Raw genomic sequence first — 23,290 nt, 5'->3', positions numbered from 1 at the left:
ATATTGATATTAGACCTTGCTGCCGTGTGGCCACCGCAGAACACTTTTAATATCCCTGTTTCTCAGGCTGTAGATGAAGGGGTTCAGCATGGGGGTGACCACCGTGTACATCACTGAGGCCACTGCAGCCTTTCTTGGGGAAGATGACACATCTGAACTGAGGTACCCTCCAACGCCTGTTCCATAAAATCAGCAAACAACTGACAGGTGAGACCCACAGGCGGTGAAGGCCTTATACTTCCCACCTGATGATGAAACCCTCAGAATGGAGGAACAATTTTATAGTAAGAGAAAAGGGTCCCCGAGATCTGAAGAAAACCAAATATGGCAGCAGGGAAATACATGATTATGTTATTGGTGAAGGTGTCACAACATGCAAGATGGGGGAGTTGAGAAGGGTCACAGAAGAAATTAGGAATTTCCACATCCTTGAAGCAGGTCACTTGTAAGGCAATCAAGTTGTGCAGCTGGGTGTCTAAAAGACTGAGAAAAAAAAAGACAACAAAACTAGAAAGCCACAGAAACACGGGTTCATACTGGCTGAATGACATAGAGGGTGACAGATGGCTACAAACCGGTCATAGGCCATCGCACTCAGGAGCGTGTCTCTCTTTCATGCCTCCAAAAATGGCAAAGAGAGACATCTGAGTCAGGTAGCCTGCATAGGAGATGACTCTGCTGTGAGATTGGATGTCCACAATCATCTTGGGGACCGTGGTGGAGGTGAAACTGATGTCAGGCAAGGACAGGTTGGAGAGGGAGAAGTACATGGGGGTGCGGAGGTGGGAGTCAGGGCTGACGGCCAGGATGATGAGTAGGTTCCCCAGCACCGTGACCAGGCAGATGGACAGGAACAGCCCAGCAAGGACCAGCTGCCGTTCTGGATCCTCTGAGGTTCTAGGAGGAGGAATATAGAGACATCTGTTAGATTCTGTGGATCTGTAGAGATTAGGCACCTTTTGCCTAGAAAAGAGGGTTGAGACATCGGAAACAAGTAAACCAACACCCAGCATCGTGTCTGCATTTTGGATAGAAGCAATTCACAAGTAATGTTTTCAGATTTCAGAGCAATCCACACTCAGCAATATTTTGCAGTTCTGACAAACTCAATTGTCTTCTAATGCTTTCATCATTGATTTCTGTGTTATTCACTTCTTGCTGTACACACCTGCCTCAGAGACACTGGATTCAAGAATGTTCCAAGAACCAGATCATCATATATATCAAATTCGTAATTGCTAGAAAAGACAGCCTATCTTTACCGAAGGAAAAGATGTAATAAAACCATTCTCTTCACTTTAAGAAAAAGGTTATCCTAATTCAAGGAAACTAAGAACTCAAATATTTTATTTTATTTGAATAGATTGATACAAATTCCCTTGATTTAGAACATCTGTAAACACTGAATAACTGCTGAGACCATGCCATCTGGAAATGAAATTAAAGTTGATAGTTCATAAGCAGAAAATAGTTCCACATGCCAGTTAGGTCCTAGTGATTTCATCATTCTGTTTTCGGACTTTTCTCCTTCCAGAGAGTAATTGCTTACTCAAATCGGTGGGTCTTGTTTTAAAATTCATGGAAGCTATAACTCCTGTCCTTAGCTTAGGTGGACTTAGAGTTTTCATCAGAACGTTTGGCCGGACGCGGTGGCTCACGCCTGTAATCCCAGCACTTTGGGAGGCCGAGGAGGGCGGATCACGGGGTCAGGAGATCAAGACCATCCCGGCCAAAATGGCGAAACTCGGCCTCTACTGAAAATACAAAAACTTCGCCCAGTATGGCGGTGCGCGCCTGTAGTCCCAGCTACTCAGGAGGCTGAGGCAGGAGAATGGCTTGAACCTGGGAGGCAGAGGCTACAGTGAGCCGAGATCACATCACTGCACTCCAGCCTGGGCAACAAGAGCAAAACTCCGTCTCAAAAAACAGAAAACCAAAAAGACACTCTCTGTCACACTGACGTCACACTGATGACAGCCAATTTTTGTGAACCAAGGAAGTGTCAATTCAATAACTCACATAGATGTTTACTTTTGCTATCTCCTTTGTGCCAAGCAAGATATAGGCTCTGGGGAATCAGAAACAAAAGAGACTCACTTGTTCCTCTCACAATACTCAGTACTTACTGAGATAAGGACAAAATAAAATGTCCTGTCCGGAATGTAGGGAAACCAGAACTTCAGGTCAGGGGACATTTCCGATGAACCGTATGGAGTTTAAGCTTAAAATATTAACGAATGTATCTAAAATTCACTTTGCCTTTACTTTACGCATCCATCACATAGAGATCACGCAGCGGGAACCCACGATCGGTTTCATCATCGCTCACTTCCATTGGATCAATTAGAAATCAATCAGATGAGAGTGCTGAGTCTCAGAGGATGGATGTCTCACCCCTTGCCATACAGATAAGTAGAAAGGGTGGTATTGAAAATTAATGGCCAGACTCTAAGTCCCGGGCATTATACTTGATGGTCTCCCAACCCTCAAAATGTTGTGGGTTCTTTTTTGTTTTTGTTTTTGTTTTTGAGACGGAGTCTCGTTCTGTTGCCCAGGCTGGAGTGCAGTGGAGTGATCTTGGCTCACTGCAACCTCCGCGTCCCAGGTTCCAGCTATTCTCTTACCTCAGCCTGCCAAGTAGCTGAGATGACAGGTGCCCGCCACTACGCCCGGCTAATATTTTTCTCTTTTTAGGAGAGGCGGGGTTTCACCATGTTGGCCAGGCTGGTCTCGAACACCTGACCTTGTGATTCACCTGCCTCAGCCTTCCAAAGTGCTGGGATTACAGGCGTGAGCCACCGCGCCCAGCTTCCAAAAGTTTTCAACAGAGCTCAGAGGTCTTAACCACAGGCACATCGGAGGAGCATTTTTGATATGGTTTCCAGCTTCCTCAATAGGAATGGAAACCAAACCCTGAATTGATGACTCCTTTGAGGAAGTCGAGAGCTGTAAGGAAAGCCAGGAACAGGGGCAAGGGAGAGATGCATCCCGAATGATCCTGTGCCAATTCTTTCTGGAATCTTTGATGTGATCTCAGCTGCCCTTTCCCTACTTGACACAGTGATTGTGGCACCCACTAGTCTAGCTGTGTTCTACAAGGAACCCCCAAAGGGAAGGGCACAGTGAGCAGGGGCATCGGCCCGAGTGACAAGGATTTGAGAGGGCAGGCTGGATGCAGGGAGAGGACTGGCCAAACGCCATGTGTCTGGCCTTAGACTGCCTGGTTCAAATTGGGCTTCACTCTTTTTGACTTCATGATCTGGTACAAGTTCTATGAAAATGTGTTGCTCCTTTTCTAGTCTGTAAAATCATCAGGAAATGTGCACTAATAACTGGGAGACTATGCAGATGAAATGAAACAAGCTGCATAGAGCACAGAGCTCAGAGCCTGGCCTTTAGGAAGCCCTCAATAAGGGTTCATGATGCGGTGGTGTCTGTCATCATCCTCTTTATCCTCATCATCACCTTCATCATCTTTTTGTTGTTCTGAGGGAATAGTATAGAGGGACCCATTCCCTGCTATCGTGGGTGAGACGTCTATGAAAAGGACAACCAGTGGGGGAGGGAAGCAAAATTTTGAAGAATATTCCTGAGAGAGACCCCCCCACCACAACCAAGAACAGAAACTCCACAGTCTGCTGAGCTGACAGTTTGCACCTTGGTCTCCTCCCATCTGCCCACGGCACTCTCCTGTTTGTCCTGAGGATGAGGAAATGAACAAGGCTCCTGACAGTCCCTCAGCACTCACTGAACTGCCCTTCCCCTCTGCTGGGCCATGACCACGGAGAACAGGTCCACTGTCCTCTCTGCGTGGTGCACATTGGAGGCTCAGACTCCATCCTCAAGGCTGGCCAGAAGACAGGGTGAGACATGAGCCTCCTGATACAGGTGATGGTTGTGGAGCCCACAGGACTGCAACCTACTGCAGGGCTGGAGGCACAGACTGAGTATTTACTATTCTATGGCCTGGGGGGCTCAAGGCACAGAACTCCTCATTAGCCAGAGTCGCCCAAGTTCCCCAAGCTCTAAGGATTTCCTCATCATCATGCAAGAAGAAGAAGAGAAAAGTGAGTGTCCATAGAAGTTCTGGGGCTCTTCCTCTAATCAGGAGAGAGCTTGTGTGTATTATTCGCTTCTTTCTTTTTTTTACAAGATCCAAGTGCTTTAATTTTCATCTTTTATTATGGGAAAATATACCACGTATAAATGCTTAAAATTATAAATATAGATTATTTCATATAGAATGGCCAGTATAAACATTTATAATTTCCACTCTTTTTCAGTTTACAGATTAATCACATTAGGTACATTCACATTGTTTAGCAACCATCACCGCCATCATCTCCAGAACAGTTTTATCCTTGAAAATGGAAATTGCACCCATTAACCAAACTCTCCATTCCTCTCTCTCTCGCCCACCCCTGGGGGCCACCATTCTATTTTGCAACTCTATAAGTTTAACTACTCTAGACACGTGATATAAGTGGAATCATACCGTGTTTAATTTTTTTGGTTCGTTTGTTTTGGAGACAGAGTCTTTCTCTGTCGCCCAGGCTGGAGTGCAGTGGTGTGGTCTCAGCTGACTGCCACCTCCATATCGTGGGTTCAAGCGATTCTTGTGTCTCAGTCTCCCCAGTAGCTGGGATCACAGGCATGTGCCACCACGCCCAGCTAATCGTTGTATTTTTAATAGAGATGAGCTTTCACCATATTGGCCAGGCTGGTCTCGAACTCCTGACCTTAAGTGATCCGCCTGCCTCAGCCTCCCAAACTGCTGGGGTTACAGGTGCGAGCCACTGAGGCTGGTCATCTTTATCCTTTTGGGATTTATTTATTTCACTGACGAGAATGTCTTCAAGGTTCATCCGTGTTGCAGCCAGCCTGTGTCAGAAGTGCCTGTCTGGTTGCTGGGGTGTTTTTTTTTTTTTTTTTTTTTTTGGTTTTGTTTTGTTTTGTGTTCACATGGAGTCTCACTCTGTCGCACAGGCTGGAGTGCAGTGGCACAATCTGGGCTCACTGCAACCTCCGCCTCCCGGGTTCCAGCCATTCTCGTGCCTCAGCCTCCCGAGTAGCTGGGTCTATAGGCACACGCCATCACGCTCATCTAATTTTTTGCATTTTCAGTAGAGACAGGGTTTCACCAAGGTGGGCAGGCTGGTCTTGAATTCCTGACCTCAGGTGATCCGCCCACCTCGGTCTTCCAAGATGCTGGGATTACAGGCGTGAGCCACCGCACCGGCCAGAAGTGCCTGCGTTTTTAAGGCTGAATAGTCTTCCATCGCATGAATGAATTGCAACTGTGCTTTTTCATTCATCTGTCCACGAACCCTTGGGTTGCTTCCACATTTTGGTTGTTGTGAATAATGCTGCTATGAATTTGGGTGTGCAAATCTCTCTTCCACTCCTGCCTTCTAATTCTTTTTGGCAGGTACCCACAAGTGCCACTGCGGGAACATCTGATAATCCTGTTTCTACTTTTTCCGGTACACGCCATACTATTTTCCCTGTTCCTTCATGGTTTTACATTCCCTCCAATCAGATTCGAGCATTCCTACTTCCCTCTAGTTTCACCAATGCTTGTTTGTTTATCATATCCATCCAAATGTGTGGTATCACATTCTTGGTTTGATTTGCGCTTCCCTATGATGAGTGATTTTGAACATCATTTTAGATGCTTATTGGCCATTGCTGTATCTTCTTTAGGAACACATCTACTCGAGTCTTCTGACCATTGTTGATGGGATGCTTTGGATTTCTTGTTGTTTAGTTCTAGCTGTTCTTTGTATATGATGCATATCAGCCTCTTTTCACAGATATGATTTGCAAATATTTTTCCTAATCCATGGGTTACCTTTTCACTCAGTTCACAGTGTTTGCTGATGCACAAAAGTGTCTGTCATTTAGATGTAATCCAAAGAATCTAATTTTCTTTAATTGCCTATGCTTTCGGTGTCATATCCCAGAAAGCATTGCCCAATCTGATGTCATGAAAGTGTGGCCAATGTTTTCTTTTAGGCATATTATACTTTCAGCACTTGGGGTTAGGTCTTTGATCCAGTTTGTATTAATTTTTGCACCTGGTGTGACATAGAGGCCACCTTCATTCTTCTGCATGTGGAAATCAAGTTTCTCCAACACCATTTCTTGAAAAGGCTGCTTATCCACCAATGGACTTTCTTAGCACTCGTGAAAAATCATTTGAACATATAGGTGAGAAGTTATTTCTGGGCTCCAAAACAAACAAACAACAACAGACAACGGATAAGGATGCAGCATGGGCCGGGCACTATTGCTCACGCTTGTATTCCAAGCACTTTGGGAGGCCGAGGCGGGCGGATCACCTGAGGTCAGGAGTTCAAGACCAGCCTGACAGACAGGAAGAAACCCTCATTTCTACTAGAAATACAACATTAGCTGGGTGTGCTGGCGCATGCCTGTAATCCCAGCTGCTCGGGAGATGGAGGCAGGAGAATCGCTTGAACCCAGGAGGCAGAGGTTGCAGTGAACCAAGATTGCACCATGACACTCCAGCCTGGGCAACAAGAGTGAAACTCTCTCTCAAAACAAAAAACCAAAAACAAAAATCCAGCATGATTTCGAGAGCAGAAAGTGAATAGCTGAAAAACCAGCATAATGAGAAAGGCAGGAAGTTTCTTACCAAATCATCTGGAAATATGCAAGAAATTCTTGTGAACTAAAATTTTCATACTGTACTATCAAACACTAGAACTCACTTATTCCATCTTTCTGTATTTTGGGACCCAATTATCCACTTCTCTTCATTCCCCAACCCACCCTTTTTCTTCCTAGCGTCTGCTAACCACCCTTATACTTTCCACCTTCCTGAGATTCCTTTTGTGTATGTGTGTGATGAAGTCTCTTTCTGTTGCCCAGGTTGGAGTATACAGGCACAATCCGGGCTCACTGCAACCTCCGCCTCCCGAGTTCAAGCGCTTCTTGGGTCTCAGCCCTCCGAGTAGCTGAGACTACAGGCACGCGTCACCATGCCTGGCTAATTGTTTGTGTTTTTAGTAGAGATGGGGTTTCACCATGTTGTCCAGGCGGGTCTCAAACTCCGGGCCTCAAGTGATCCGTGCGACTCGGCCTCCCACAGTGCTGGGATTACAGGCCTGAGCCATCACACCTGGCCAAGATTTTCTTTTTTGTTCCTACATGGAAGTGAGGATATGAAATATTTGTCATTCTGTGCCTGGCTTATTTCACTTAATATAAAGACCTGCAATCTCATCCATTTTGTCTGCAGTGGAGAGGATTTTGTTTATTCCTTTTTAGGCTGAATAATACTTCATTGCGTGTGTATACCACAGTTTCTCAATTGAAACAAATTTCTAAAAAGCAAATATTTTTAACATGTCTCAGAATGTGAAACTTCAGGGATACTGTGCCCATTTTATTCTTTTCTATTTCCCATCTTATGTATATGCAAGTGTATAACAAAGCAGCAATCACAGTGTGTATAAATCTGTAATTTCAACAAATGTAAAATGAAAATGCTAAGTGGTGGCTGGGCGCGGTCACTCATGCCTGTAATCCCAGAACATTGGGAGGCGGAAGCGGGCGGATCACCTGAGGTTGGGAGTTCAAGACCAGCATGACCAATATGGAGAACCACTGTCTGTACTAAAAATACCAAAAAAAAAAAAAATTAGCCAGGCATGGTAGCGCATGCCTGTAATCTCAGCTACTTGGAAGGCTGAGACAGGAGAATCGCTTGAATACGGGAGGCAGAGGTTGCAGTGAGCCGAGATCATGCCATTGCACTCCAGCCTGGGCAACAAGAGTGACTCTGCCTCAAAAAGAAAAAAAAAGAAAAAGAAAAAGAAAAAAATAGAAAATGCTAAATGGTAAGAAACAACAGCATAATAAACATTTGTATGGTGTTGATGGACAATGCATTTGAAGATAATATTTGAAGAAATCATATTACAATTAACTTGTTCTTACTCGTTGGAGCTCGATGCCTCTAAAAACTTCATCATTGGAGCCACGTCTGGTGCTTTAAAAAAAAAAAAAAAAAAAAAAAAAAAAAACCCACATACTCACACAGGTGCAAGGAAATCAGAATCTCAGGTATTGAGACCCAGGCCTCATCATGTGTAAGCTCCCCAGGTGATTTGACTCAAAGCCAAGATTGAGGAACGGCGACATGGATCTCTACACATAACCTGCCTAAATAGATTCTCTAGAAGCAGTTTATAAAGAAATTCCACAGGAACTCTGGAAGAGGATATGAATTTGATGTACAGTATGTCCTCACTTAACACCTTTGAAAGTCTCTTGGAAACTTCACCTTTAAGCAAAATTAGGTAGAGTGAAACCACTTATTCCTCACCAACATTATAACTACATAACTTTGAACGCACCAATGATGTTGGAGGACCTGCTGTACATTGCTTCCATAAAGTCAATTTTCAGGGAATTCCAAAATGAAGTGAGGACTTCATGTATACAAAAAGATGGTTGTGATTCCACCTGGATGACAGGGTTATTGCTCAGAAACTAAAGGAGGCCACCTAGGTAGAGAGGATTCTGTCATGAGGTTTCTGCTAAACAAAGGATCCCAGAATCCTCACCCATTCCAGTTAAAGGCATAACGAAGAAAGCAACAGTCACAAAGGAAATGCGGAAAGGAATAAAAGCCATCAAGCCACAAAAATAATGTGACTAAGGGGCAGGATTTGCAGATGTACAGATTTAATGTGGTTGCCCTTTCTTACCCACACAAGAAAAAGGATGGAACAGATCACGAGATTCGACTGTTCTGCTGTGCACCCTCCACAGGGCACTTTGAATGTCCCTGTTTCTCAGGCTGTAGATGAAAAGGTTCAGCATGGGGGTGACCACAGCATACATCACTGACGCCACCACACCATTCCTGAGGGGTGGTGCCACAGCTGAAGTCAGGTACACGCCAATGCCTGTTCCATAAAATAAGCAAACAACTGCCAGGTGAGAGCCACAGGCTGAGAAGGCTTTGTACTTCCCATCTGACGATGAAATCCTTAGAATGGAGGGGACAATTTTATAGTAAGACAAAAGGATCCCTGAAATGGGAAGAAAACCAAACATAGTATTATCAAAATATATGAATATGCTATTGATGACGCTGTCAGAAGAGGCAAGCTTGAGAAGTTGAGAGGGGTCACAGACAAAATTAGAGATTTCCACATTCTTGAAGAAGGTGAATTGTAACACAATCCAACTGTGCAGCTGGGAATCCAACAGGCTAAGGAAAAAGGACACCAAAACGAAGAAGACACAGAGGTGAGGATTCACGATGACTGGGTAGTGCAGAGGGCGACAGATGGCTACAAAGCAGTCATAGGCCATCACAGTCAGGAGCATGCCTACTATACATGCAAAAAGTACCAAGAAAGACATCCGTGTCAGGCAGCCCGCATAAGAGATGACTCTGCTATACGACCCCATGTCCACAATCATCTTGGGAACCGTGGCCGAGGTGAAACTGATGTCGGCCCAGCACAGGTTGGAGAGGAAGAAGTACATGGGGGTGTGGAGGTGGGAGTCAGAGCTGACAGCCAGGATGCTGAGAAGGTTCCTCAGCACCGTGACCAGATACATGGACAGGGACAGCCCAGCGAGGATGGTCTGCAGTTCTGGATCCTCTGAGAGTCCCAGGAGGAGGAATTCTCAGACACCTGTGAGATTCCGTGGCTCTGTGTGACTTGGACACCCTGGGAAGAAAAGAGGATTGGAAAAATAAAAGATAAAAACCAGCCCTTAATGCTATGTGTATATTTTGGATGCAAGCAATTCACAAGGAACATTTTCACACTTGAGGACCATACACCGTCAGCAATATTTCTCAGTTGTGACAAACCCAAAAATCTCAGAATTATTACATGATTTACTTTTTTCTATTCAACTCGTTCTGTACATACTACTTTGGAGAAAATCCACTGAAGAATATTAGAAGACCAAAACGTCATATACAACAAATCCGTGATCTCAGTAAAATACGGCCTACTCTTTTCGGAAAAAATAAAATGCAATGAAGATGTTCTTCTCTCTCTAAGAAAAAGATCTCAGCCTAATTGAAAGAAATTAAGAAGCAGTGAAATACACTCTGTTTTATTCTGACACCGTGCAACAAATTCCTTTGATGTAGAATATGTAAAAGGATGATACAAGAGCTAGGACCGCATTATCTAAAAACGAAATCGAAACTTAGAGTTCTTAATCGGAAGACCTTTTAACATGCCAGTTACTTTTCATATTTATTATCCTCCTTAGGTTTTCTGACATCATTTCTTCATAAAAGTACATGCATACTCAAATATGGGAGATGTGTTTCCAAATTAATTGAATATATAACTCTTGGCCGAGAGCCATGGCTCACACCTGTAATCCCAGCACTTTGGGTGGCCGAGGCCGACGGATCACCTGAGGTCAGGAGTTCCAGACCAGCCTGGCCCACGTGGTGAAACCCCGTCTCTAGTGAAAATAAAAAAAATTAGCCGGGCCTGGTGGTGGGTAACCCTAGCTACTCGGGAGGCTGAAGCAGGAGAATCCCTTAGAACCTGGAAGGCAGATATTGCACACCCTGTGATATTATTTTGGATATCCTAGGGAGATATTGCTCCTGACACCAGAGTGGGCGTACAACCTGTGATATTGTCTGTAATATCCTAGAAAGATGTTGCTCCTAATATCACAGTGGCTGCACACCCTGTGATATTAATTGTACTATCCTACAGAGATATTACTCCTAATAATACAGTGGGTGTACACCCTGTGATATTATTCATAATATATTATGGAGATATGACTCCTGATATCACAGTGAGTGTACACCCTGTTTGTACACCCTGTGATATTATTTGTAACAACTTAGAAAAATATTACAGCTAATATCAAAGTGGGTGTATGCCCTGTGATGTTATTTGTTATCTACTTGGTAGATATTACTCCTAATATCACAGTGAGTGTACACCATGTGTGTACACACTGTGAAATTATTCATAGTACCCTAGGAAGATATTACTCCTAATATCACAGTGGGTGTACACCCTGTGATATTATTTGTAATCACCTAGGGAGATACGATTCCTAATATTCCAGTGGGTGTACACTGTGCTATGTTGTTTGTAACGTCCTAGGAAGATATTATTCCTAATATCAAAGTGGATGTACACCATGTGTGTACACTCTGTGATATAATTCATGATATCCCAGAGAGATATTTCTCCTAATATCACAGTGGGTGTACACTCTGTGATATTATTCATACTATCCTAGAGAGATATTGCTCCCAGTATCACAGTGGGTGTACGCCCTGTGATATTATTCATCATAACCTAGAGAGACATTACCTCTAATATTACAGTTTCTCTACACCCTGTGGTATTATTCATAATCTCCTAGGGAGATATTATTCCTAACATCACAGTGCATGTACACCATGGGTGGACACCCTGTGATGTTTCTCGTCATATCCTAGGGGGATATTACCCTTAATGTCACAGTGGGTGTACGCCACGTGTGTACACACTGAGATGTTACGTGTAATATCCTGGGGAGAAATTACACCTAAAGTTACACTGGGTGTACACCATGTGTTTATGTTCTCTGATGCTATTCGTAATATCTTAGAAAGTTATTAGTCCTAGTCCCACAGTGGGTGTATACCATGTGTGTACACTCTGTGATGTTCTTGGTATTATCCTAGGGGGATAGTTCTCATAACACCACCATGGGTGTACATCATGTCTGTACTCCCTGTGGTGTTATTGGTTATGTCCTGGGTTGATATTACTCCTAATATCACCGTGAGTGCACACGTGGGGGTACACGTGGGTGTACATTCTGTGATATTATTCGTAATATCCTAGGGAGATATCACTCCCTGTGTCATAGTGGGTGTACGGCCTTGTGATATTCTTGGTAGTATACTTGGGACGTATTACTCCTGTTATCACAGTGGGTGTACACCCTGTGATAGTATTTGTCATATCCTAGGGAGATATTACTGTATACCTTGTGATATTATTTGTGATATTTTAGGGAGCTATTTCTCCTAAAGTCAGAGTGGGTATACACCCTGTAATATTCTTCCTAATATCACAGTGGGTGTACACCATGAGTGATATTTTTTCTAATATCCAGCAGGTAAGAGGATGATATCGCTTCCAATATCACAGAAGGTGTACAACCCCCTGTGATATTGTTCCTAATATCCAGGGAAGGAGAGGATGACATTATTCCCAATATCACTGGGGGTGTACCTCCTCCCGCCGGGATACTGTTCTTAATATCCGGAGGTGGAGAGAATGATGTTACTCCCAATATCACAGGGGTTGTACACCACCCCTGTTTGTAAACACCCCCTGTGATATTGTTCCAAATGGCCTATGAAAGAGTAAATATGACTCCCATAATCGTGGGGGGTGTTCAGCCCTGATGATACTGTTTTCTAACATCCAGGGAAGGAGAGTATGCTATTACTCCCAATATCGCAGGGGTTGTACACCCTTTTGTGTTTTTGTGCCCAATATCCAGGAAAATAGAGCATGATATTACTCCCAATATCGAAGTAATTGTACAGCACCCCTGTGATATTCTTCTTCATATCCAGAAGGGAAAAGAATGATATTAATCCCAACAGGGTAGGAAATGTATACCCGCGCTGTGGTATCTTTCCCAGTATCCAGGTGGGGAGAGGATCATATTACTTCCAATGTCGCAGGGTGTGTAGACCCCTCTGTGATCTTGTTGCTAACATCCAGGTTTGGGGAGAACGACATTACTCCCAATAGCGCAGGGGGAGTACACTCCCCCGTGACCTTGTTAGTCATTTCCTGGGTGGAGAGGATGATATTACTCCCAATATCGCAGGGGGTGTACAGACCCCTGTGAAAATCTTCTTCATATCCAGAGGGAGAGAGGATGATATTACTCCCAGTACCGCAGGGGGTTTCCACAGCCCTGTGATACTCTTCCTAATATCCACAGGGAGAGAGGATGATATCACTCCCAATATCGCAGGGAGTGTACACAACCCTGTGATATTGTTCCTAATATCCAGAGCGAAAGAGGATGACATGACTCTCAATATCGCAGAGGGTGTACACCCCTCCTGTAATATTGTTCTGAATACCCTGGGAGGGAGAGGATAAGGTTACATTGAATATCGCAGGGAATGTACACCCTCCCCCCTCTGATACCCTTCCTAATGTCCAGGGGAAGAGAGGAAAATTTTACTCCCAATATCACAGAGGCAGTACAACCCACCTGTGATGTTGTTCCCAATATGCAAGGGGGGAGAGGATGGTACTACTCCCAATATCACAGGGCTGTTCACATCCCCTGTGACATTTTTCCTAATATCTAGGGGAGAGACAATTATATGACAGCAAATATCACAGGGTCTGTACATCCCTTCCTGATATTGTTCCTAATATCCAGGGGGGAAGAGGATGATATCAAATATGAAAGGGGCTGTACACCCCTCACCCCTACAATATTGTTCTTAATATTCATGAGGGGAGACGATGATATTACTCCAAATATCGCAGGGGTTGTTGACACCCCGCTGTGATATTGTTTCTGATATCCGGGGGGGAGAAAATCATATTACTTCCAATATTGCAGGTGGTGTATACCCCACCTGAAATATGGCACCGAATATCCAAAGAGGGAGAGGATGGTATTAATACCAATATCGAAGTGTGTGCACACGCCCCTTGTGATATGGTTTTTAATATCCAGTGGGTGGGAGGATGATATTAGTCCCAACATCCCAGAGGGTGTACACTACCCCTGTGATATTGTCCCTAGCTTCCAGAGGGGAGAGGATGATATCACTCCCAATATCTCAGAAGTTGTACATCCCCCGTGATATTGTTTGTCATATCCAGGGAGGCGCAGGATGACATTCCATTGAATTTCGTGACAGGCGTACACACACAGTGTGATATTGTTCCTAATATCCAAGAAGGGAGAGGATGATACTACTCCTAATAAAGCAGTGGGTGTACATTACCCCTGTGCTATTGTCTCTAATATCCGGGGCCGGGGAAGATGGGGAGAGGATAACATTCCCTCAAATTTAGGAGGTGGTTTGACGCCCCTTGTGGTGTTGTTTTAAATATCCAGCGGGGAAGACAACAGTACTATTTTTGATAGTCCAATTCATCCGCTCCACCGTTCCGGAACTCTGAGGCTGGGAGGCGGCATGCAGTTTCCGTGTGATCCCCAATACCTTTGCCGTCTTCTGTACCAAGGCAGCCAAAAATGCAGGTCCATTATCTGAGCCGATCCGTAAGTGCAGTCGAAATGTAGGAATCAGATCCCGAAGAAGCACAGGAGTTTCTTCACCAGCTTTCTCAGTTCGTGTTGGATAGGCCTCCACCCACCCAGAGTAGGTACGCCCAAGAACTAGTATATACTTGTTACCTCCACACTTTGGCATCTCTGTGAAGTCCACCTGGAGACCTTCAAAGGGGGCTGCTCCATAAGCTCGTATGCCGGGCGGAACGGCTGGACCTTGCCTCGCATCATGCTGTCGGCAGGTAACACACCGCTGCCTCACCGTTTTGGCAAGGGCTGACAGAGGCGAGATGTAGAAATACCGGCCTAACAACTTTTCCAGTGACTCCTGAACACGATGGGTGGTTTCTTGCACAGCCAGTACAACTGCAGCTCCTAGCAGCTGTGGCACAGCTACTGTCCCATCTGGTAACCGAATCCATCCTTCCTCCATCACTTGTCCTTCCCTCTACCTGGAGACAGTCCTTTTCTTCTTTAGAAGATGTAGGTCCAAGATCAGGTGCTTGAGGAAGCACTGATGCCGGGAAGGGGGCAGATGCTGCTTTTCGAGCCTCTGAGTCAGCGCGGGGATTCCCCAAACCCAGCAAGGTGGAAGCTCGCTGGTGTCCTCTGCAATGCATAACTGCCACCTTGTGGGGTTTCCATACTGCTTCTAATCATTGCAAGATTTCTTGTTGATATTTTCTGTCTTTTCCCCCAGAGTTCAGTAGGCCCTTTTCTATCATGCTCCATGCAATTGAAGGGTTAAAAAGACATACCGAGAATCAGTGTAAATGTTGACAGTCTCACACTCACTGAGTTCTAAGGCCGGAATGAAAGCAGTGAGTTCAGCTTTCTGGGCTGAAGTGGCCTGGGGCAACGATCTGGCTTCAACAACAGTGTCCAGGGTTACCACTGCATACCCTGCACCTATCTCTCTCCTTGGGGGCTGAAGAAGCTGCTCCCATTCACGTACAGTTCCCAGTCTCCTGATGCCCAAGGCTGGTCCCAGATGTCAGGTCTGCTAGAGTCAACTGAGTCCAACACTTCTACACAATCAGGCTTGACAGGGCTCTCTGATACCAGGAGCAAGGAGGTGGGGTGTAGGGTGTTACAAACTTCAATGGTTATATGGGGATTCTCACAGAGCAAAGTTTGGTACTTGGTGGGTCTGGCATTCATTAGCCAATGATGTCCTTTAGTATTCATTAAAGTCACCACAGCATGGGAGGCCTTTATGTTCAGGTTTTGCCCAAGAGTCAGGTTATTTCCTTCTTGTACTAGCAGGGCAGTTGCTGCCAAAGCCCTCAAACAGGGGGGCCATCCTTTAGAAACCCCGTCTAGTTGTTTAGAGAGGTAGGCCACCGGGCTCTGCCAGGGCCCCACAGTTTGGGTTAAAAGTCCAGCTGACATCTTTTCTATCTCTGATGCATACAATGGAAAAGGCTTTGTCAGATCGGGTAGCCCCAGGGCTCGGGCTGCCAGAAGTTTTTCCTTTAACTAATGAAAGAGTTGCTGTTGTTGGGATCCCCATTCCAAAGCTTCCTGGTCCCTGCCCCCTTTTGTGACCTCATACAAAGGCTTGGCTAATACTGCAAATTTTGGGATCCACAGTCTGCAAAACCCCACAGCTCCTAAGAATTCTCTCACCTGCCTTCTGCCCTTAGGCTCTGGTAGATTGCAAATGACCTGCTTTCTTTCTGATCCTGGGCTGCGTTCTGACCCCTGTCAGATAGTAAATCCCAAGTAAGGTACCTGCTGTCGGCAGATCTGAGCTTTCTTCTTGAACACCTTATACCCACAGTCCTCCAGGTGCCGGTGTAGGGCATCTGTTCCCTTGGCACACCCGACTGCCGTGGGATGTCCCAGCAGAAGGTCATCAACCTACTGGAATAACATGCAGCCTATGTGTCTGGTGGGAAACTTCTGGAGGTCTTGAGCCAATGCCTCCCCGAAGATGGTGAGGGAGTTCTTGAACCCTTGGGGAAGTCTGGTCCAAGTGTACTGAGTAGTGACACCTGACTCCGGATCTTCCCACTGAAAGGCAAACAGCTTCTGCCTCTCAGGGGCTACTCTGATAGGAAAGAAAGCGTCTTTCAGGTCCAAGCAAGTGAACCAGCTGTCCTCAGCTGGCAGCAACCCCAACAATGTGGACGGGTTAGGTACTGTTGGATGTAAAGTCAGTGTAGCTTGATGAAGCAAGTGCAAATCCTGTACCGGCCGGTAGTCCTTGGTCCGTGGCTTGGGAACAAGCAGGAGGGGAGTGTTCCATGGAGACTGATGAGGAACAATAATTCCAAAAGTTCTTAGGTGCTTGAGACGGACCTGGATGCCTTGAAGGGCTTCTCTGGGGACCAGGTCCTGTTTTTGCCTCACCGGCTGGGCCCCAGTCTTAACTGGCCAATCCCGGAGGGTTGTCTTCTGCCCGTACTCTTGGCCACCGCTTAGCCAGAGCTGGTCTTCTCTCTTGGCCCGGCTCAGTTAAGAAAACTCTCCATTCCTCCTCTCGGGGGACCATAAGGGTCATAATGACTCCCGTTCCAGGTAACTTTAGCAGCAAAGAGCCATGCTCTGTCAAAGACATAGTGGCTCTCAGCTTGCTGAGCAAGTCCCTTCCCTAAAAGGGCAAGGGACAGTCAGGCATGTACCAAAACTGATGAATGACTTTATGTCCTCCTACAGTACAAGTCCGAGGCAAGCAGAAAGCTTGCTTTGCTGAAACCCTCATGGCTCTGCTGATGTCAATAGTCTTTTTGGATAAGGGGGTGACTGGGGCAGTTACTAGCGAATGTTCAGCACCGCTATCTTCGAGAAAATCAATGTCTCTACCCCCGACTGTCATTCTGACCAGAGGCTCTTTGGGAACCCTTGAGCCCGGTCTCCCTCAGTCCAAGAACCCTTCTGCCAGGTTGAGCAGGGCCCCTTCCTCCTTGTCCGGGGCCTCCTGCTCTGAGTCACCTTGTTTTCTTTTGAGCTGAGGGCATTTATTCTTCCACTGTCCTATTTCTTTACAATAAGCACACTGGTTACGCTGCAAACTCTGACAGCCAGGCTGAGTTTCTTTCCCAGGGCCCCCCTTCCCTTGCCTCTTTGGGGGGGCCCCTGTGATTGCTGCAGCTAAGAAACAGGTCATATTTCACCGGCCCTAACCTCCCTTCTCTTTGCTGTTTTCCTTAGGGCTTACTGCATCCCTGTTTACAAACACCTGGCTAGCTATTTCTAGTAATTGTGATGGATTCATCCCTGCAAGCCCAGCCTGTTTCTGCAGTTTTCCTCTCATGTCTTCTGCACTTTGATGGACTAAAGCCATGTTAATCATGCGCTGATTTCAGGGCTATCGGGATCAAAGGGATTATACATACGATAGGCCTCAAGCAGTCTCTGGTATAATTGTGCTGGACTTTCTTCTTTCCCTGAATGACCTCAGAGACCTTGTTAACGTTTGTGGCCTTCTGAGCTCCCCTCTTGAATCCTTCCAAGAGAGCTTCCCTGTCTCGGTTTAGCCTTTGCATATCCTCTCTTTCATGTGGGTCCCACTGGGGATCGGGTCCTGGTAACTGGGTCCTTACACACTCTTAGGGGTTTTGATAATCAGCTGGTGCATGTTCCTCTAGCCATTTAGTTGTTGCTTGGAGCACTCTCCGCCTTTCATCTCTGCTATAGGGGAACATGAGCAACTGCTGGCAATCAGCCCAGGCAGCGTTGTGGGTCTGGATAATAGTTTGGAGCAAACCAATTAGAGCTTGTGGCTTTTCAGTATAGGACGGGGTGTTGTTTTTCCAGTTGAGAAGGTTGGCAGAGGTGAAGGGCTGGTACACAAAAACACGCCTCTCCACCACGTGACCATCTCATCTATCCTAGGATACCACTGCTCTCTCAGGGGCATTTGTATCCCGGTTTTGGGTCATAAATGAGCTGCCAAGGGAGGGGTTTCTCCCGAGTCTTCACCTCCTCTCTTGTCTACTCTGGGGGGCCTAGAGATATGCTTGTCTCGTGGAGGCAAGCACTGTGGGCTCAAGAGTGGGGAGCCTCTTTCCCTGGTAAGGGTAGGGCACCACTGGGATGTCTGGTGCCATCTCCTGCAATGGATCTTCTGATGTTGGATCGAAGAGAACTTCAGGAGTTGATTTCCCTGGGCGGGTGGAGCGGGATCGTTCCTTAGCTATCTGTCCCTTTGCTACAAGTATTGCTACTGCCTGCCCTCTTAGCCACTGTGGGGGGTCTAGCACCAGCTGTCACCAAGTGTCTATGAATGGGAACTGCTCTAGGTATCCTTTACCAGTTACCTTGTGCCACACCTTAGAAACAAGGGACCTGCCCAGGCTTCCTTCTGATGGCCAACCCACTTCTAATGGCAGGCAATCTATTTCGCACAAGGTTCTAAGTTCCCCTGGTGGTCTAGCAGTTAGGATTCGGTCCTCTCACCACTGCTACTCATGTTCGATTCCCGGTCAGGGAACCAAGAAATGGAGCAGGAAAACTTCTCAGACAGCCCATTAAAGAAAGGAGAGGGTTTTTTATTCGGCCAGGAGGAGCGTCGGCAGACTCCCATCTTAAGAGCCCAGCTACCCTAAGAAAGAGAGTTCCTGGCCCCCTTAAGGGCTTAAAACTCTAAGGGGTTCCACGTGAAAGGGTCGTGATGGATGGAGTAATGTCACCATCTACCCCGGCTATCAGGAAGAACATCACTGGGGAGTGTATATTTTCTGCGATATTGTGAAGAATGTCGCAATATTTCTTATCGCAATTAATAATATCAATTATTGACACTAATAATTATCAATATTAATAACTGATAATATAATTTTAAAAATCAATACCAAAAATAATAATTAATATTAAATAGTTATACTAACGATGACAATAAATGATTAATATTAATGATTAATAACACCTGATATTAATAACCGATACTGATCTTATCATTAGAAAACACTATTAGCTCCTAATAATTTATATTAATATTAATAATATGAAAAATTTTATTGGCAGTTATTTCTTAATATTAATATTGGTAATTCATATTCATGTTAATAAATGAGTAATAATTAATACTAATACTACGTCTAATACCTCAGTGGGTGTACACCCACCTGTGATATTGTTCCTAATGTCCAGGGAGGGAGAGAGCATGATATTACGTTCAATATCGCAGTAGGTGTACACCCACGCGGTGATATTGATCCGAATATAACATCCAGGGGGTGGAGTATGACGTTACTCCCAGTATAGCAGTGGGTGTACATCCACCCGGTGATATTGCTCCTAATATTCACGGAAGAAGAGAATGCTATTAATCCCAGTATCGCAGGAAGTGTACACAACTTCTGTGATATTGTTCCTAATATCTGGACGGGGAGAGGGTGATATTACTCCCAATATCGTAGGTTGTGTACAGCCACCCTGTGATATTGTTCCTAATAGCCAGGAAGGGAGAGGACGATATGACTCCCCATACAGCAGGAGGTGTACACCCACCCTGGGATATTATTCCTAATATCCATGGAGGAGAGGCTGATATTACTCCCAATATCGCAGGGGTTGCACATCCATTCTGTAATATTGTTCCCAATATTCAAAGGCCGAGAGGTTGATATTACTCCCAATATCACAGAAAGTGTACAAACCCGTGTGATATTGTTGCTACTATCCAGAAGAAGAAAAGGATATTACCCCCCATATCGCAGGAGGTGTACACCCACTCTGTGATATTTTTCCTAATAAGCAGGACGGGAGAGGACAATATTCTTCTTAATAGCGCTGGGTGTGTAGAGCCCCCCGTGATATTGTCCTTAATATTCCAAGGCGGAGAGGATATTACTCCCAATACCGCAGAAAGTGTACAGCACCCCAGTCATATGGTTCCCATGATCCAGGCGAGAAGCGGAAGATGTTACTTTCAATATGGCATGGGGTGGACACGCCCCCAGTTATATTGTTCCTAATTTCAATGTGGGAGAGGATGATACTACACCCAATGCCGCTGGGGGTAAAAACAGTCCTGTAATATTGTTCTTAATATCCATGGGGAAGAGGATGCTATTATTGCAAATAGTGCAGAGGATGTACCCCCGACTGTGATATAGATGCTAATTTCCAGAGGTGGAGAAGATATTACTGCCAATAAGGTAAACACGCTGTGTGACCACCGTGGACCGTAACATCCAGGGGGGCAGAGAGGTGAGGATATTACTCCCCGCATCGCGGGGGCGCTCACCCCCCTGCGATGTGGATCGTAATATCCAGGGGGGGAGAGGGGTGGGGATATTACTCCCTGCATCGCGGGGGGCGCCCGCCCCCCTGCGATGTGGATCGTAGTATCCGGGGGGAGGAGAGGGGTGGGATATTACTCCCCGCATCGCGGGGGGCGCCCTTCCCCCTGCGATGTGGATCATAATATCCAGGGGAGGAGAGGGGTGGAGATATTATTCTATTACTCCTTGGGTCTTTTCTCTTCTGCCACACTTGATTAACACCCTGGGACATTATTTTCCATATTCTAGCAAAATACCATTACTAAAGTCACAGGGGTATTCACCCTGCGATGTTATTCGTAATATTGCAGGGGAATGTTAATTCTGATGTCACAGGACTCTACGCACTGTGATATTATTTCCAATAGCCTAGCGGGACACTAATAAGTGTGTCACAATGTGTGTACAACTTGTGGTGTTATTCCTAATCTCCTAAGGGGAGGTTACTTTTATTGTCAGTCGGGGTATATTCCTTTTGATATTGTTCACAGTATCCTAGTGGGATGTCACTCCTTATGTCACGGGGTTTGTACACGTTGTCAAATTACTCTCATTATCCTTATCAGATGTCACTTCTCATATCACAGAGGTTGTACACGCTGTGATATTACCGTCATATTCTAGGGAAATGTTACTTTTCATATCACAGAGGGTGTACATCTTGTGAAATTATTCATTATAGTTTTGTGGGATGTTACCCCTAATGTCACACAGGGTGTACACACAGTGATACTACGTGCAATATTCTATCAAAATGTTACTCATAAATCACAGGTCCTGTACACCCTTTAATATTCTTCATAATATTCTGGGAAAACCTTCCTAGTAATGTCACAGGGTGTGTAGACCCTGTCATAAAATTCGTAATATCCTAGCAGGAGTTCACTACTAATTTCACAATGCGTGTACACCCTTTGATATTATTCGTGTTATCCTGAAGAGATGTTACTACTGATGTCCAAGGCAGGTGCATTCTCTGACATTATTCGTTATGTCCTCGGGGGATGTACTTCTAATGTCACACGGGGTGTACTCCCTGTGTTCTATTTCATAATATCCTAGGGCAATTTTACTTTTAATGACACAGTGGGTGTACACATAGTGATATTGTTCGTGATATTCTAGAAAGATGTTTCTCCTAATGTCACAGGGGTGTACACCCTGTGATAGTATTCATAATTTCCCAGAGGTCTATACTCCTATTGTCACACTAGATAACCCCCTGTGACATTATTTGTAATATTCAAGCGAGATGATACTCCTAATGTCACAGGGGGTGTACACCCCGTCATATTATTCTTACTATTCTAGAGAGATGTTACTCTTAAAGTCACAGGTGTGTTCCTTCTGTGATATTCTTGAAAATATGTTAGCAAGATATTACTACTAATGTCACAATGCGTGTACACCTTGTGATATTATTAGTAATATTCAGGGTGTTGTTACTCCTAACGTTACAGGGGTGTACACCGTGTGATATTGTTCCCAATATTGTCGGTGGATGTTTCTCCTAATGTCACAGGGGGTGTCCCCTCTCGATATATTTGTAATCTTATAGAGAGATGTTACTGTAAATATCACAGTGGGTGTACACACATGGGGTACCCCCACTGGGATATTATTTGTAATATCTTTGAGAGATATAACTCCTAATATCACAGTGGGTGTACCCCATGTGTGTACACCTTGTGATATTATTTGTAATATTCATGGTAAACATTACTTCTAGTAACCCACCAGAGAGTACACCCCGTGATATTTTTCATAATATCATAGGGAGATATTGCTGCTAATAACACAGTGGGTGTACACCATGTATGTACATTCTTGTGATATGATAGCTTATATCCTAGGGAGATATTCCTTCTGAGTTTACACCCTGTGATATAATTTGTAATATCCTAGAAAGATGTTGCTGCTAATATCACAGAGGGTGTGCCCCCGGTGACATTATTTGTAATATCCTAGGGAGATGTTACTCCTAATGTCACAGGGGATGTACACCCTGTTATATTATTCATAATATTCTAGGGGGGTGTTACATTTAAAGTCACAGGGTTTTACACCCTGTGATGTTATCCGTAATATCCTAGGAAGAGGTTACTCCTACTATCACGGGTTATCCTAGGAAGAGGTTACTCCTCATATCACACTCCTAATATCACACCCTGTGATAACATTCAGAATCTCCAAAAGGGATGTTACTCTTAATGTCACATAGGGTGTACACCGTTTGATATTATTCGTAAGATCCCAGGGACATATTACTTCAACTATCACATTGGGTGTACACACATGGTGTACACATCATGTGTGAACACCTACTGTGATATTATTCATAATATCCTTGGGAAATGGTACTCCTAATATCACAGTGAGTGTACACACTGTGATATTATTAGTAATATCCTATGGGAATATTACTCCTAAACCAAAGGCCTGTGTACCCCCTATGATATTATTCATAATACTGTAGGGAGATGTTATTCCTAATGTAATATCACAGGGGTGTACACCCTGTGATATTATTCACAGTATATGAGAGGGATATTAGCACTGAAGTCACAATGTGTGTGCACCTTGTGATATTATTCATAACATCCTACGGGGATGTTACTCCTATTGTCACAGGGGTTGTGTTCGCTATGATAGTATTTGTAGTCTCCTATACGGATATTACACCTAATGTCACAGGGTGTGTACATCTTGATATATTATTCGTGATATCCTAAAGAGACATTACTCCT

The 23,290-nt window shown here is 44.9% G+C and overlaps 2 protein-coding genes across 2 annotated transcripts in view; both read right to left on the bottom strand.

Annotated features, from left to right (window-relative positions):
- Positions 1-60: 60 nt before the first annotated feature.
- Positions 61-23,290, bottom strand: part of LOC104005724 (olfactory receptor 1B1-like) — a 98,767-nt gene continuing 75,537 nt past the window's right edge. Inside the window, exon 3 of the mRNA XM_054681367.2 lies at positions 61-897. Coding sequence (XP_054537342.1) covers positions 579-897 — 319 coding nt within the window. The 3' untranslated portion in view covers positions 61-578. The remainder of the gene's footprint in view (positions 898-23,290) is intronic.
- On the bottom strand, positions 8,692-9,686 carry LOC100615076 (olfactory receptor 7E24-like). Its single transcript, XM_054680939.2, has one exon. It carries the CDS (start codon positions 9,601-9,603, stop codon positions 8,716-8,718), a length of 888 nt encoding a protein of 295 aa, XP_054536914.1. The 5' UTR covers positions 9,604-9,686; the 3' UTR covers positions 8,692-8,715.

Source organism: Pan troglodytes, chromosome 2, assembly GCF_028858775.2.
Source record: "Pan troglodytes isolate AG18354 chromosome 2, NHGRI_mPanTro3-v2.0_pri, whole genome shotgun sequence".
NCBI lineage: Eukaryota > Metazoa > Chordata > Mammalia > Primates > Hominidae > Pan > Pan troglodytes.
This window is presented reverse-complemented; position numbering and strand designations above follow the sequence as displayed.